A 15,183-nucleotide genomic window follows, 5' to 3' on the forward strand; every position below is an offset into this window, starting at 1 on the left:
ACAAGGAATTTGTCTTTGGTGCATAAGCTCTCAGTGTACATAAAAAGAAAAGATACATTCGTCAAGAATCATAAGGTACAACACTTAATGATAAACATAGGGTACAAATAAGCAATCCAATCCTACTAGGAAACAACATCAATATAAATTGTAAGGATACAAGCAACAAAGTTACAGTCATACAGTCATAAGTGGGAGGAGCTGGATGATAGGAACGTTGAGAAGATTAATAGTAATGCAGACTTAGTGAATAGTTTGACAGTGTTGAGGGAATTATTTGATAGCAGAGTAATGGGGTTAGGGGGAAAACTGTTCTTGTGTCTAGTTGTTCTGATGTGTGTAGTGCCTTATAGCATCATTTTGAAGGTAGCAGTTGAAACAATTTATGTCCAGGATGCGAGGGGGTCTGTAAATATTTTCACAGCCCTCATTTTTGACTTTTGCAGTATACAGGTCCTCCATGGAGCGTTCCTTAACATGTAGGCACAAATCAAGAAGGTCTATACATGATCTCCTCCAAACGTTCAACAAGCCTCCATTCCTACATAATATCTTTTTCGGAGGCACCATCGTCGGCACCAGAAAAGAGATGGACGCCCTATCTCGTTCGAGCCCGAAGAGCAGCCTCGCGAAAGGATGCGCTCGGCGTGAGTGACGCTCCCGGGGCTCCCACGCGGGCCCCCCCCCCGTCACCCCAGATCGACACCAGCGTGGCAGGACGTCACCCAGCCCTCCCCCTACGTGGAATAGTGGTACATCCCGCGTCTCCCCTGAGCTGCGGGAGCGAGTCGTACGGGCTTGCAGGGCTTACTTAGCGCATCCGACTCTGCCTCCCCTTTTCCCCCTGAATGGAGCAGGTTTAGTGAGCTTAGCGAGCTGGCGGCGCGCCCGACTTGAGGCTTTGCGTGGCTACCGGGGAACGCCGGAGAGGAGAGGAGAGGCGGCTGGCCGATCCCGGCAGAAGGAAAGCGCCGTCCTGCCTTTTTTTCCACCCCCACCCCTCCCTGCCCTGCAGTCGAGACATGGCCGGGCGAGGTCGGGTTTGGGCGCTGGCGTTGGCGCTGTGCGCTTTGCCGGGCAGCCTCTGCCTGCAGGAGACCGAAGCGGACGAGGCTGAAGCGCCGGCGGCGGCTCTGGGCGGCGGGGCGAACAGGCGGCGGCGCCTGAGCCAGGAGGACGGCATCTCCTTCGAGTATCACCGCTACCCGGAGCTGCGGGAAGCGCTGGTGTCCGTGTGGCTGCAGTGTCCGTCCATCAGTCGGATCTACACCGTGGGCCGGAGCTTCGAAGGCAGGGAGTTGCTAGTCATCGAGATCTCGGACAACCCCGGCGAGCACGAAGCTGGTAAGGCGGGGGGGGGGGCACCTGGGGACCGAACCCGCCGGGCTGAGCAAGGTAGCAACCTGGGCGGCAGCGGGGACTGATGCTGTAATCCCCGCGGCTGCCGGTTGAGAGGGAAAGATGGGAGTGTGAAGGGGAGAGAGAGAGAGAGATTCCTTCCCTGCTCTCTTCTCCTTGGCAGCTTTTCTCCGGGGCAGGTTTTTTTTTTACAATGGCCCCGAATTGATTTCAGGATCTGTTTTGGGCGCTGGGAACTTCAGTAGGGAGACCCCGCTCAGCTGCCTTATCTCATGATGCCCGCCGCCTCCGCCCTCATCATCATCATCATCATCATCACCATCACATCGGCTGCAAGAATAGATTTTTTGCGCGCTTGACCAACGTACAGGTAGTCCTCGATTTACGACCCCAATGCAGCCCAAACCTCTGTCTTGGAGGGATTGAGCTTGAGCCTGTTTCTCCCCATCCAGACCCGTACGGCTTCCAAACACCGGGACAGCACTTCGATAGCTTCGTTGGGGTGGCCCGGTGTGGAAAAGTACAGCTGGGTGTCATCCGCGTACAGCTGGTACCTCACACCGAAGCCACTGATGATCTCACCCAGCGGCTTCATATAGATGTTGAACAGAAGGGGCGAGAGAATCGACCCCTGCGGCACTCCACAAGTGAGGCCCCTCGGGGCCGACCTCGGCCCCCCTGTCAACACCGTCTGCGACCGATCGGAGAGATAGGAGAACCACTGATAAACGGTGCCTCCCACTCCCAATCCCTCCAACCGGCGCAGCAGGATACCATGGTCGATGGTATCGAAAGCCGCTGAGAGGTCTAATAGGACCAGGGCAGAGGAACAACCCCTATCCCTGGCCCTCCAGAGATCATCCACCAACGCGACCAAAGCCTTCTCAGTGCTGTAACCGGGCCGGAAACCGGACTGGAACGGGTCTAGATAGACAGTTTCATCCAGGTGTAAGGAAAACTGATATTATTATTATTATTATTTATTTATTAATCGTATTTATATACCGCCCTATCTCCCGAAGGACTCAGGGCGGTTCACAGGCAAATAAAAACACATAAATACAGATTAAAATAACAATTAAAAAACTTATTCTAAAAGGCCGAATGTTTAAAAACAATATAAAAAAAAAAAACCCATTTAAAACCAATAAATTTAAAATCTAATCCAGTCCTGCGCAGATGAATAAGTGTGTTTTAAGCTCGCGACGGAAGGTTCGGAGGTCCGGAAGTTGACGAAGTCCTGGGGGTAGTTCGTTCCAGAGGGTGGGAGCCCCCACAGAGAAGGCCCTTCCCCTGGGCGTCGCCAGACGACACTGCCTCGCTGACGGCACCATATGATATGCCACCATACTCATATGCCGCGAAGCGAAGGTTGGAGACCGGACGATAATTACCTAAAACAGCCGGGTCCAGGAAAGGCTTCTTGAGGAGGGGTCTCACCACCGCCTCTTTCAAGGCGGCCGGGAAGACTCCCTCCACCAAAGAATAGAATAGAATAGAATTTTATTGGCCAAGTGTGATTGGACACACAAGGAATTTGTCTTGGTGCATATGCTCTCAGTGTACATAAAAGAAAAGATACGTTCATCAAGGTACAACATTTACAACACAATTGATGATCAATATATCAATATAAATCATAAGGATTGCCAGCAACAAGTTATAGCGCTCGTAATTGCCTGGAACCAGCCTCGTGTCACCTCCTGAGTGGCCAGCACCAACCAGGAGGGGCACGGGTCCAGTAAATACGTGGTGGCATTCAACCTACCCAACAACCTGTCCATGTCCTCGGGAGCCACAGGGTCAAACTCATCCCAAACAATGTCACCAAGACCACCCTCAGACGTCTCACCTGAGTCACCGCAATTTTGGTCCAAACCGTCCCGAAGCTGAACGATTTTATCATATAGATAACCGTTAAACTCCTCAGCACGTCCCTGTAACGGGTCATCCCGCTCCCCCTGGTGAAGGAGGGAACGAGTCACCCGAAACAGGGCGGCTGGGCGGTTATCTGCCGACGCAATGAGGGAGGAGGCGTAGCAACGCCTCGCTTCCCTCAATGCCACTAGGTAAGTCCTATTATAGGACTTCACTAGTGTCCGATCAGCCTCTGAACGGCTAGACCTCCAGGAACTCTCTAGGCGTCTTCTCTGGTGCTTCATCCCCCTCAGCTCCTCGGAGAACCAAGGAGCCAGTTGGGACCTGCGCCGGGTCAGAGGCCGCAAAGGCACGACACGGTCTAAGGCCCCCGCTGCGGCCCGTTCCCAGGCCGCAACAAGTTCCTCAACCGTGCCGTGAGCCAGACCCTCAGGAAGTGGCCCAAGCAACTTTAGGTCAGTCTAGCTTAGATTTGGTCATAGGATAGCAAAATTTAAAATTTAGTTTTAAATTTAGTTTTTAAATAGGGTTTTGTACTATTTTAACGATAGTTTTAAATTTGGCCTAATTTAATAAGTTTTTTAAATGCTGTTTTTAACTTGTATTTATTCTTATGTTTTATTAGGATGTAAACCGCCCTGAGTCCTTCGGGAGATAGGGCGGTATAAAAATTTGAATAATAAATAAATAAATAAATAGCAAATAGTCCTTATGAACACTAACAATTGCAAAATATAAGTTCAAGTAAAACATGAAAACATAAAGTTAATTCAGTAAAAAATACATCTACAAAACAAAGAGAACAAATAAACAAATGAGCAAACCCACGAAGTCAAACCTATTTTACAAACAAGTCTGAAATATTTCCATTTCTCCTTCAACATATTAATTTTCTAAGAGTTGATTGCATAGAATCTGTTGGCATCCTGGTGTGATTAATATATACTATCTTGGTCCTCTTGATTTCAAATGTATTCTTGTATTAGCTTTTAAAATGACTACTGGCTACCTCTACTTTTAGCTATGGAGCATTTTTGTGAAGGAGAAGGAAAGAAAGGTAGACAACCTTTCTGAGCTGGTAAATGCTTAAATTCTGTTATTATATTTATTTAAAGTGAATGCTATTGTCCTAAATAACCCTGCTCCAATGGCAATTAACTTCAGTGGAGCTTATTTTCCACTAATCATGTATAAACATCTAGCCTAAATATGTAGGCTAGATAGGTCTGGTGTAATGCAGATAGGACACTTCTTGTAATCTCTTTTTATTCTTGTTAAATAATTGGTATTTTCCAAAAGTAGCACATGAAACTGAGAATCAATATTGCAGCTGGATTAGATTCATTAAGGGCATGAGAGCTTCTGATAAATTGAGCAGGACTGGAGCTTCTTATTCTGGAACTCCAGAATTAGAACAGAGGAGGTTTGCAAGGCCCTGAGGGAAAACTGAAAATTGATTCCTCATTGTTTTACCATGTTCCTAAATATTTGCTTGATTTAAGTTTACAATATGTCCAGAATTATAAATAAAGATTGTAAGAGATGAATTAGCTCATCTTTTGGTGCTGCCAAAGGCTTTGCAGAAAGTGATTATAATGAATATAGTATAAATGACATTAATAGAATTCCGTCAACATAACTTTGAATAAGATGCAGAACTGGAATCTCTGTCTCTCAAACTACTGTACAAAGCATACCTCTCACCAATGTTGACTATTAGAAAGGTCCAATACTTATTTTCTTGGTAATAAATCCAATTGAATTTAAGTCACTAAACAATATCATGCTGTCAGATTTCAATTTCTTTTCTTCAGAAATCCTTGATTCATTGTGATTTTCAAGAATGTGCATTTTTGAGCCAACTAGTTTTTAGATGCCAGAAGAACTTAATTTTTTTTTAACCTTTTGAACGTTTTTGATAGTTCTTTGATAGTTGGCTTCATTTGTCACTATAATTTGCCCAGAATTAAAGGTAGTTAAAAGTAATGCACTATTCTTCTAGGAGATCCATATTTGGATACTGAAGAGCTCTAAATAGGTGATTGGAATAAAATATGGTCATGATGCATATTGAATATGAGAGGATATTGTGATGAAGATCTGTATTTGAATAGGAGATTAATAAATAAGGAAGTTGCTCCCCTTGCCTCTCCCCATCTTATTTAAAAGATAAAAATTCCTTTCATAATTTCTTAAAATTATTTGGGTAATGTGAAAAAAGTGGGGGATTGGGACTTAAATTTAGTTATCACACTCCTACCAAACTATGATGTAGGACCTTCTTGGATTTAAATGATGGGAGTTCCCAAGAATTAGATCCATGCATACAGTAATTGCCTTCTCTTCACACATCACATAATGCAGGTAATCCATGATTTATGTCCATAATTCAGCCTAAAGTTTCATTGCTAAGTAAGGTGTTTGTAAGCAAGTCATGCCTCATTTTACAACTTTTTTGCCAACGTTGTGAAGCAAATCACTACAATGGTTAAATGGATCATGTGGTCATTGTGCCAATCTGGCTTCCCCCGTTGACTGCTTGTCAAAAGGTTGGGAAGGTGATCACGTGACCCTGGGACAGTAAAATTGTCATAAATACATGCCGGTTGCCAAGAGCTTGAATTTTGATCAGATGACCGTGGGGATGCTACAGTGGTTGCGTGAAAACAGGTCATCCCTTTTTTCATGCTGCTGTGTCTTTGAACCATCACTAAATGAATGGTTATAAGTCGCAGACTACCTCTAAACTATTACTGTATTGTTACAGAAGAAATTGGAAGGGATGTGGTGGCTCAGGGGCTAAGACGTTGAGCTTGTCGATCGAAAGGTTGGCAGTTCAGCAGTTCGAATCCCTAGTGCTGCTGTATAATGGGGTGAGCTCCCATTACTTGTCTCTGCTTCTGCCAACCTAGCAGTTCGAAAGCACGTAAAAAATGCAAGTAAAAAAAAATAAGGACCACCTTTGGTGGGAAGGTAACAGCGTTCCGTGCGCCTTTGGCGTTTAGTCATGCCAGCCACATGACCATGGGGACATCTTCAGATAGTGCTGGCTCTTCGGCTTTGAAACAGATATGAGCACCGCCCCCTAGAGTTGGCAACGACTAGCACGTATGTGCAAGGGGAACCTTTACCTTTTTACAGAAGAAATTAAGAATCAGCAAATTAAGAAATTGCCAGGCACAATACTTTTGACACAACTTTTGATGCCTGAAGCAATTAATGTATGAATGAGGATACGCATGTTATGGTTTTAAGAAAAATATTATATTCCAGAATAATTCAGCATATTTTAGAGCAGTCTTTCTCAACCTTTTTATCCCAGAGGTTGATTTTAAGGTCTCAGGGAACCCTTGCATTAAAATCATTAAAAAACAACACTTTACAATACAATCCATTTCTACCTACATATGTAATCCATGTTTTATACTGTTTACAACAATAGCAAAGCTTCAGGCCAGCAGATGAATTGTGGCACATGAAAATTTCAGCCATTGCCCAGTGCACAAAGTTTACAAAGTGATGTTTAACATATAACTTAAGCTTCCATATATTTATTTATAATTTATTTGATTTGATTTCTGATAGTTTTCTGATAGAAAAAAAATATTTGTGTGGAAAGGTTGAAATTTTAGTAAAAATAGAGATTTAAATATTTTAGCATATAGCTTTAATGTTACTTTTTAGTTTTATATTATAAAATTTACCTTTTTTGTTTTTGAACAGCAGCATGTAAATTGCATAAATAAATGGATATTGCTGTCACTGACCAGAGAATGTTGAGCTATATATATTACTGCCTGGAATAATTCCTTCTTACATCTTACATACTACTTACTTAACTAATCTAAAGGAGGTTAAGGTCAGTTTGGGGAGCTTGATTTCTCTAGAGATGATTTAGTTAGTTTGGTTAACTGTAGATCTTTTCTGTTTGTTCTAGCTAAGCCTTTGTAACATCTTGTTATCACAGTAATGACATCCTGTTATAAAGCTATATGTTTAAGCTGTACAATAAATGAGCACTTTGCAAGACACTGATAACATTGACTGATAATAGACTGAGTCAGCTTTTCAAGTTATATATAATACAAATGTATTCTATTCTTAGGTTTATTTCAGGAAGCTAGATTTTACAGCAAACAGATTTATGTGCTTAACGATCCTGAAAGCTTAGTAATCGCAAATTGATACTGGCCTGGCTTTTCTCTTTCATTGATTCCATTTCACTGAGCTTGAATGCTGTTTCTAAAATATTCTATCCTATTTATGAATTTGGAAGCTTGGGGAAGATTAATTTTTTTCTACTAAAAGTGTCAAAACTTCTATGCCATATAAATGCCCATTCTGTGAAGAGTGATGTGGAAGCTCACTTTAAAAGTAACTTGAACTTTGAGGGGTTCATTAAAAAAAGAGAGAGATTGATACGTGCATCCAGTGTAGGAAAAGGGGTAGCAGAACTTGAGGGTGGCCGCAAACAGAATAAATCCGACTCCTCTTGAATTTCTTCGATCCTTATCTAGCGCCAAGATAGTCCTAACCATTAGTTGAGTAAATTCCAGTGCAGCAGCATGTTTCTGCAACAGTTTACTTGGATGTAATGTGTCCTAATCTTTTGCACCTGGCCTAAAGTGATATTTGTTTTTTTTATTATTTATTTATTTATTTATTTATTTATTCATTCATTCATTCATTCATTCATTCATTCGTTCGTTCATTCATTCAAGCATATGTAAGATAACAGGTAAAAGTGTAAGCATAATTTGAATATATGAAAAGAGTAAGTAAAAAGGAATATTAGGACAGGGATGGTAGGCACTGGCAATGGAAGAATGGCATTCTGGAGTGGGCTATTTAATGAAGGAACAAGTTTATGAAGGAAGAAGAATGGTGTGCTACCTGAGTCAGATAAGAAAAGCAAGAGATATTAGAAGGAAGATTAAACCACACAAGCTAGTAATCTTCGTGTTTTAGTATTCTGCTGTTTTAGTATGCAAGTCTTAAATAATAGAGCACACCACTGCAATGCATTCTACATGGGGTTAGGGTTAGGGTTTTGTCTTGTTTTTTGTTTGTGAATGTCACACAATATAATGGCTCTTATCCCTGGTACAGCAATATGGATGCAAAAATAACTAGAAAGGAGGGGGGGAAAGTCCTTTATATGTGTTCCTCCTTAACAAGGATTGCTTGTTATCATCATCATTATGTATCATTATATATATCCTTTGGAAATTATAAAAATCGTAGCCCTGCATGCAGAAATCTTAATAAGAAGCTATTTAAAATAAACAACACTGTCAGCTGTCTGGAAATAAAAGGCGCTTGTTTCAAAAGAGAAAAGAATGGAAGAAAAAAGAAAGTTACACTACTGGCAGAAGTCATAGTCAGTCTAAATTTATAAAACTGAATAGAGTCCTAAGGGGCAGCAGATGTATGGAATAGGATGGCCTCAAAAGGAACATATTTAGTTTCAAAATATTAGATTCAGTCTGGGAACAAAGTAACATTTCTTGGACTATGAAAACAACCTGTCATTGACAGTTTCCCCACCAGGGTTAAAACTATCCCCTTTCATTCGGTTCAACATAAAATTGAACAATCCTATACTTGAATAAAAAAATTCTGGCCCGTTCGGTCTAAAAAAAAATCAACTTTAATTTTGGCTGTGTACTTGAAAATGAAACAGAAAATCTATATATGTGTGTTCAGGTTTTCACCGCATGTTGCCAACTTTCAGGTATTTTAGGAGGCCTTGTCAAAGTGACTCATTAAGAAATCACATCTTTTTTCACCCAGCTGCTTTGAAGAGATGCTGCTTCATACACATTTCAGAGCGCTTCTTTCAATTGTTTTTAAAGCAGGGGTCTCCAACCTTGGCCACTTTAAGACTTGTGGACTTCAACTCCCAGAATCTGTCAGCCAGCAAAGCTGGCTGAGAAATTTTGGGAGTTGAAGGCCACAAGTCTTAAAGTGGCCAAGGTTAGAGACCCCTGCTTTAAAGCATTTGCAATTCTAGTATGTTCCTATTGAAGGCTTAACTTGTACGATCTTGGTCTGTGAATAAATAACTTACGATTACTTCAGTAGTAGGTTTCACTTACCTTCACTACCAGTTCGGAACTGTGAGCACATGTGGTGCTTCTGCACATGCGCAGAGAATCCGTGATGACGTTGGGCGGGTGGGCAGAGCTTCCCGTCACCGCCGCTACCGGTTCGCCCAAACCGGGGCGAACCGGTAGAAACCCACCACTGGATTACTTCCAAAAATCTGCAAGGAGTGGCCAGAATGCTTTGACGATGCAACATTGACATGATATAGATTTTAGTACTATTACCTTTTCCTTATATTGACTAAATGTAAAAAACAATACACCTTGAATAGAATTGGCGGATATTTTTCTGAGAAATGTGGTTTTCGTGGACAGTTCCAATCTCTTGAATCCACCTATTCTGTCCTCATCCCAAGTTGGAGATGACAAATTGAAAACCCAGAGAACTGTTTGACATAGAAGTTGCTATGGTTACAGAATTAGCAGGCTGAAGTGGCTTCTGTTGTTCTGCAGCTAGCACAACTTGCTTATTTGACTAACATTAGAATGCTGTCCTCCTGCTGCTTTTATATGCCAAGACCATCTGGCACAGGCAGTATTTAAAGGTACAGCTCTGTTCTGAAGAGAACCTAACAGCTTGCTTCTGTTTATTATTAATTATGTTGACCTAGTTAATCATTTTTTAAAAGAAGGGTAGGATACATTAAACCATTTTTTCTCAACTGGATTCTGGAACATTCTAGGGTTCTGCAAGAGGTTACAAGGAGTTCCCTCAGACCTGCGAATTATTTCAAGAGTTCCTCCAGACAAAAAAAAAAGTTGTGATTCTCATTCATCCAGGTCATGGTTGTCCCAAAGGTGCTTTTTCAAAAGGCAGCTGGACCTTCTTGTTTTTCCTTGAAGATGTTTCATTTCTCATCCAAGAAGCTTCTCCAGTTCTGACTGAATGATGGAGAATGGAAGGATTTATATTTCTTGCAGTCATCTGGTTGTTGTTTTTTATTGAAGATGATTAATTCTACTATGAGTATTTGCCCTTTTTTCATGAACCAAGACAGCTGCTATAATATTTTTCTCTTGCGTATGTGCATTCCTTTTTTTGGGAAGGTGTTCTTTAGAGCAAGGGTCTCCAATCTTGGCAACTTTAAGACTTGTGGACTTCAACTACCAGAGTTCCTCAGCCAGCTTTGCTGGGAGTTGAAGTCCGCCAGGCTTAAAGTTGCCAAGGTTGGAGACCGTGGCTGGAGCTCTAGAGCAGGGATCCAACCTTGGCAACTTGAAGACTTGTAGACTTCAATTCCCAGCTGGCTGAGGAACTCTGTGAGTTGAAGTCCACAAGTCTTAAAGTTGCCAAGGTTGGAGACCCTTGCTCTAGAGAACTCTTTGTTTGAAAATATATACAGAGATGAACTGTTCCACTGAGCATTCAGAAGGTTATTTTGCTGAATGCCTTTGCATTTTAATATGGGATGGGTTATCCTTTTATCTGTACGGACTCTATTATTCTTTAGTTCTGATTTACACCTAAATCTTTTCAATTTCCATTGTGCATTTTCCCTGTTACAATTTATGCTGTAGTATTTCATTATTCTCAAGAATGTAGAATGAAGGAAATAGTTCCAGCAAAAGCCCATTCTAAGCAAAACCAGATCCCATCAGATTATGGAAAGAAATGTACTTTTAAAGCCAAATACTATGACAAAAAAGAAAACTTATATTAGGTGATTTTCATGAGGTTACCCTGAGTGTAAAACAACAGAGAATTCAGCCATTGAACTGAATCTAAGCCAATTTAAATTCAGTTCTTAATTATGTAGTATAATAGGAATGCCTCCTCCTCTTTTTACTTTTTTTTACTATATTTTATGCTACATATGTTTTTCTTTGTTGTTCAAGTACTTTCTGTAGGGTAAAGTCATTTATAGGTTAACAGGACAATTTCCTAGTGAAATTGGAAACTTTGAAACTTTTATCTAATGAAACTTTTATCTAGTTTATTAACCCAAAGATTTCAGGACCATCAAATTAAAGCTTCACTTTTAGTGCCTGGTAAATTATTTTGCAACATGACAAATAATTGACTTAATATTTCTATAGTAGTGATAGCCATATTCATCTTTGGTCACTATTATACATTAATTACAATATTATTATATTATTCTGTACTCATAGCCTGCTGCTAATTTCCAGGAGACAAGTATTAAATGGATGATAAAAAAACCACCAGGGATTAAAAGATACAGGATTTTTTTTTTGACAAGATGATATATGTATGTAAGTATAAAAAATTCTTACAGATTTGGGAGGTGGTTTTTCTTAATATGTCTCTGTTTTGTGAAACCACTTGGGCTTAAAGTGTGTTGCTTAGAGAACAGAACTCAGGGATCTTCTGTAAACAAAGAGCTAAGCCATATATTTACATTCCCAAAGGGCTATTCTAGTTATCATTCAGGAAATATTAAACGAGTCTTTGCTTTTGGTGCCAGATTTAGCCATGTAATATGTAGCTTAGGGGAAGCAAAGCCTGTAGAATAAATGAGATTGGTCTTCTGCTATATTCCATGCTTTGCTTTTTCTGTTCTTTATCCACCAAGACACTGTTGTCTTTAATACTAGAAAATATCCCTTTGAAAGAGGAAAATTCCGATCTTTTCTTAATAATAATAACAGAGTTGGAAGGGACCTTGGAGGTCTTCTAGTCCAACCACCTGCTCAGGCAGGAAACCTTACACCACTTCAGACAAATGGTTTTCCAACATCTTCTTAAAAATTTCCAGTGTTGGAACATTCACAACTTCTGCAGGCAAGTTGTTTCACTCATTAATTGTTCTGACTGTCAGGAAATTTTAACCAGTCCTCGTCATGTTAACCTACTCAATATTTTGTTTTTAAGAGAAGCCTCAAGAAATTCTGTACGGTACCGATCAAGACTTATAAGCAAGGACAGAAAAAGACAATTTCACATCAGAAGGTTTAAAAGGAAGTCGATGTCAAAAAATGCACATAGGGAAGAGGACAAATGCATAACAATTCTAGGAATGCTGGCTTCTAGAAAACTAGAGCCATCTCTATAAGACCAAACAGATTATGTACCTATAAATAGTATCTATAAACCATATAGGTTTTACTTAAGCCCAGAGGAGCTTAAAGTGGCTTAGATTGGGTTCCCTCTTCATTTCATCCTCCCACCCCCCCAACAACCCTGTTGGGAGGTTGATTGGGCTGAGAAAGACTGTGTCTTCTCATTACTTGTCAACTATACATTGAGTAGTGATTGGGGTTATACATGATGAATATAACATTCTATTAAAGTAGTATGCAATTAGAAAAGCTCAGTAAATCTTAGGTTTTATCAGATGGCATAAATTCTGTGAAGACACATATTCTTGTCAATTAGAGCAGGGGTCTCCAACCTAAGCTGGCTGAGGGACTCTGGGAGTTGAAGTCCACAAGTCTTAAAGGGACCAAGGTTGGAGACCCCTGTATTAGAGCACATGTTTAGAAACAGTCACCACCACAACAAAATACTACTGTAAACAAAAAATGCCCTATTTATAATCCCAGATATTTTCATTTTTCTAATAAGTCTGGAACAGCTCTGGTTTGAAACTTCTGTTTAGCCCGATAACAAAGAGCTAAATAAATAAATTATATATAAAGAGCAATATCTCAGGAGCTGCCATAAAGAAGTGGGAGTCAAGCTATTCTCCAAAGCACCTGACAAGAAGCAATGGATGGAAACTAATCAAGGAGAGAAGCAATTTAGAACTAAGGAGAAATTTCCCGACAGTTAGAACAATTACCGTATATACTCGAGTATAAGCCGACCCGAATATAAGCCGAGGCACCTAATTTTACCACAAAAAACTGGGAAAAACTATTGACTCGAGTATAAGCCGAGGGTGGGAAATGAGGCAGCTACTGGTCAATGTAAAAAATAAAGATAGAGCCAAGTAAAATAACATGAATATTTATTTGAACGAAAAACAATAAAAGTGCAAAAGGGGGAAGGAGGATTCCCAGCTCTAAACAAAGGGAAATCCCGGAATGCCAGCGCGAAAGGCGGTGCTCGCGTTCCTCCTCCCTTGCTCAAAAGCCCCAACATGATATTGGAATTGGATGCCATTATATACCTGCTGAGGGGATAATTTGAATAACTTGAAAGATATAAAAGCTCTAAACATATTTGTTTAAAAATCTAAAATCTATACTTAAAATAAATGAATATAAAGTAATAAAGTTCTTTAAAGTTGTAATTCACTTTGCTGCTGAAAAAGAAAGGAAGCTTAACACCTTAAATGGTATTTATTAACTGAAATATCATCAAATCAAATATATAATGAGGTATATTATAATGACCTTTGTTTTCAGAAAGAAGCATGATGGAAGTTTTTCAATAAAGGGGGAAATATAGAAAAAACTTAGTGTCATGCTCATATATCATCTTTACAGATGTTGTTAACACTATACTATGGCAGCATATGATGGTACAATGTTTCAATCAATTTCAGGATGAAAAACTCATCAATGAGGAGGAGGAGTATAATTTATTAACCTTGTATGATATCAGTTTCTCAAGGACTCTAGAAGGACCCGAGGAAGAAATCTCTGCCCCCTCCCCACTTTCCCTTTCCAACCCAGCCTTCCAAGGGGACCCGAGAGGAAGAAATCTCTGCCCCCTTCCCACTTTCCCTTTCCAACCCAGCCTTCCAAGGGGACCTTTGAGGGAGAAATCTCTGCCCCCTCCCCACTTTCCCTTTCCAAGGCAGCCTTCCAAGAGGACCTCTCGAAAAGAGCGAAAGCTTTCTCCTGGTCGTTTTACCACCACCATACCCTCCACGCCGGCCATCCTAGGCTGGGTTAGAAACAAGGAGGGGGAAGTTCAAGGACCACATCGATGGCACGAGCTCAGATTGCCGGCTGGGGATGATGGGCGCTGCAGTGCGATCTCGGGAGAGACTAGGGGGGAAGAAAGAATGACTGTTTCCCCACACCCTAGGATTGGGGAAAACATTGACCCCCCCCCCTTAGTTGCGGGAGAAGGGTTGCGCTTCAAAGCGGTCGCCTCCATCCATCAATCCATCCTTCCTTCCTTCCTTCCTTCCTTCCATCCTTTTTTTTTTTCCCAGCGAGCGGTGCGTGTGTGTGACATGCAAGCAAGACGTCTCACGGGGCATGTGAACTGGGTATGTCTAGTTTAGGGGTGACATGATAGGAACATTCCAATATCTCAGGGGCTGCCACAAAGAAGGGGGAATCAAACTATTCTCCAAAGCACCTGAGGGCAGGACAAGAAGCATGGGTGGAAACTAATCAAGGAGAGAAGCAACCTAGAACTAAGGAGAAATTTCCTGACAGTTAGAACAATTAACCAGTGGAACAACTTGCCTCCAGAAGTTGTGAATGCTCTAACACTGGAAGTTTTTAAGAAGATATTGGATAAGCATTTGAAGTGGTATAAGGTTTCATGTAAGCAGGGGTTAGACTAGAAGACCTCCAAGGTCCCTTCCAACTCTATTATTCTGTTTTTTTGTTCTGTTTTCTTTCTAATCTATCTATCTATCTATCTATCTATCTATCTATCTATCTATCTATCTATCTATCTAATTAGCTAGCTAGCTAGCTATCATTATCTCGCTTCAAAAGACAAAACCTAAACACGAAGTTGTAGCTGAATAGCCCTACATAATTTAGCTTTTTCCAAGCTGGTGATTTCCAAAGGCTTTGAAATGCGACTTTCCTCATCCTCTGCCAGGATAAGCTGATGTGCTCAGAAGGCTGGGAATGGTGGCATTTCCTACATTTCTTGTGGGCAGAAGGTGGACCCCTATGTTTCCTTGAAAACACCTCCCAATATTTATTAGAGTGACTTCTCTCCCCAGAAGAAAGGTCGCGCTGT

The 15,183-nt window shown here is 41.0% G+C and overlaps 1 protein-coding gene across 1 annotated transcript in view; it reads left to right on the plus strand.

Annotated features, from left to right (window-relative positions):
- Positions 1–758: 758 nt before the first annotated feature.
- CPE (carboxypeptidase E) overlaps positions 759–15,183 on the plus strand; it is a 56,770-nt gene continuing 42,345 nt past the window's right edge. The window contains exon 1 of the mRNA XM_058193175.1: positions 759–1,344. Within this exon, the coding sequence (XP_058049158.1) occupies positions 1,023–1,344 (322 nt within the window). The 5' untranslated portion in view covers positions 759–1,022. The remainder of the gene's footprint in view (positions 1,345–15,183) is intronic.

The sequence above is a fragment of the Ahaetulla prasina genome, chromosome 8 (genome assembly GCF_028640845.1).
Source record: "Ahaetulla prasina isolate Xishuangbanna chromosome 8, ASM2864084v1, whole genome shotgun sequence".
NCBI lineage: Eukaryota > Metazoa > Chordata > Lepidosauria > Squamata > Colubridae > Ahaetulla > Ahaetulla prasina.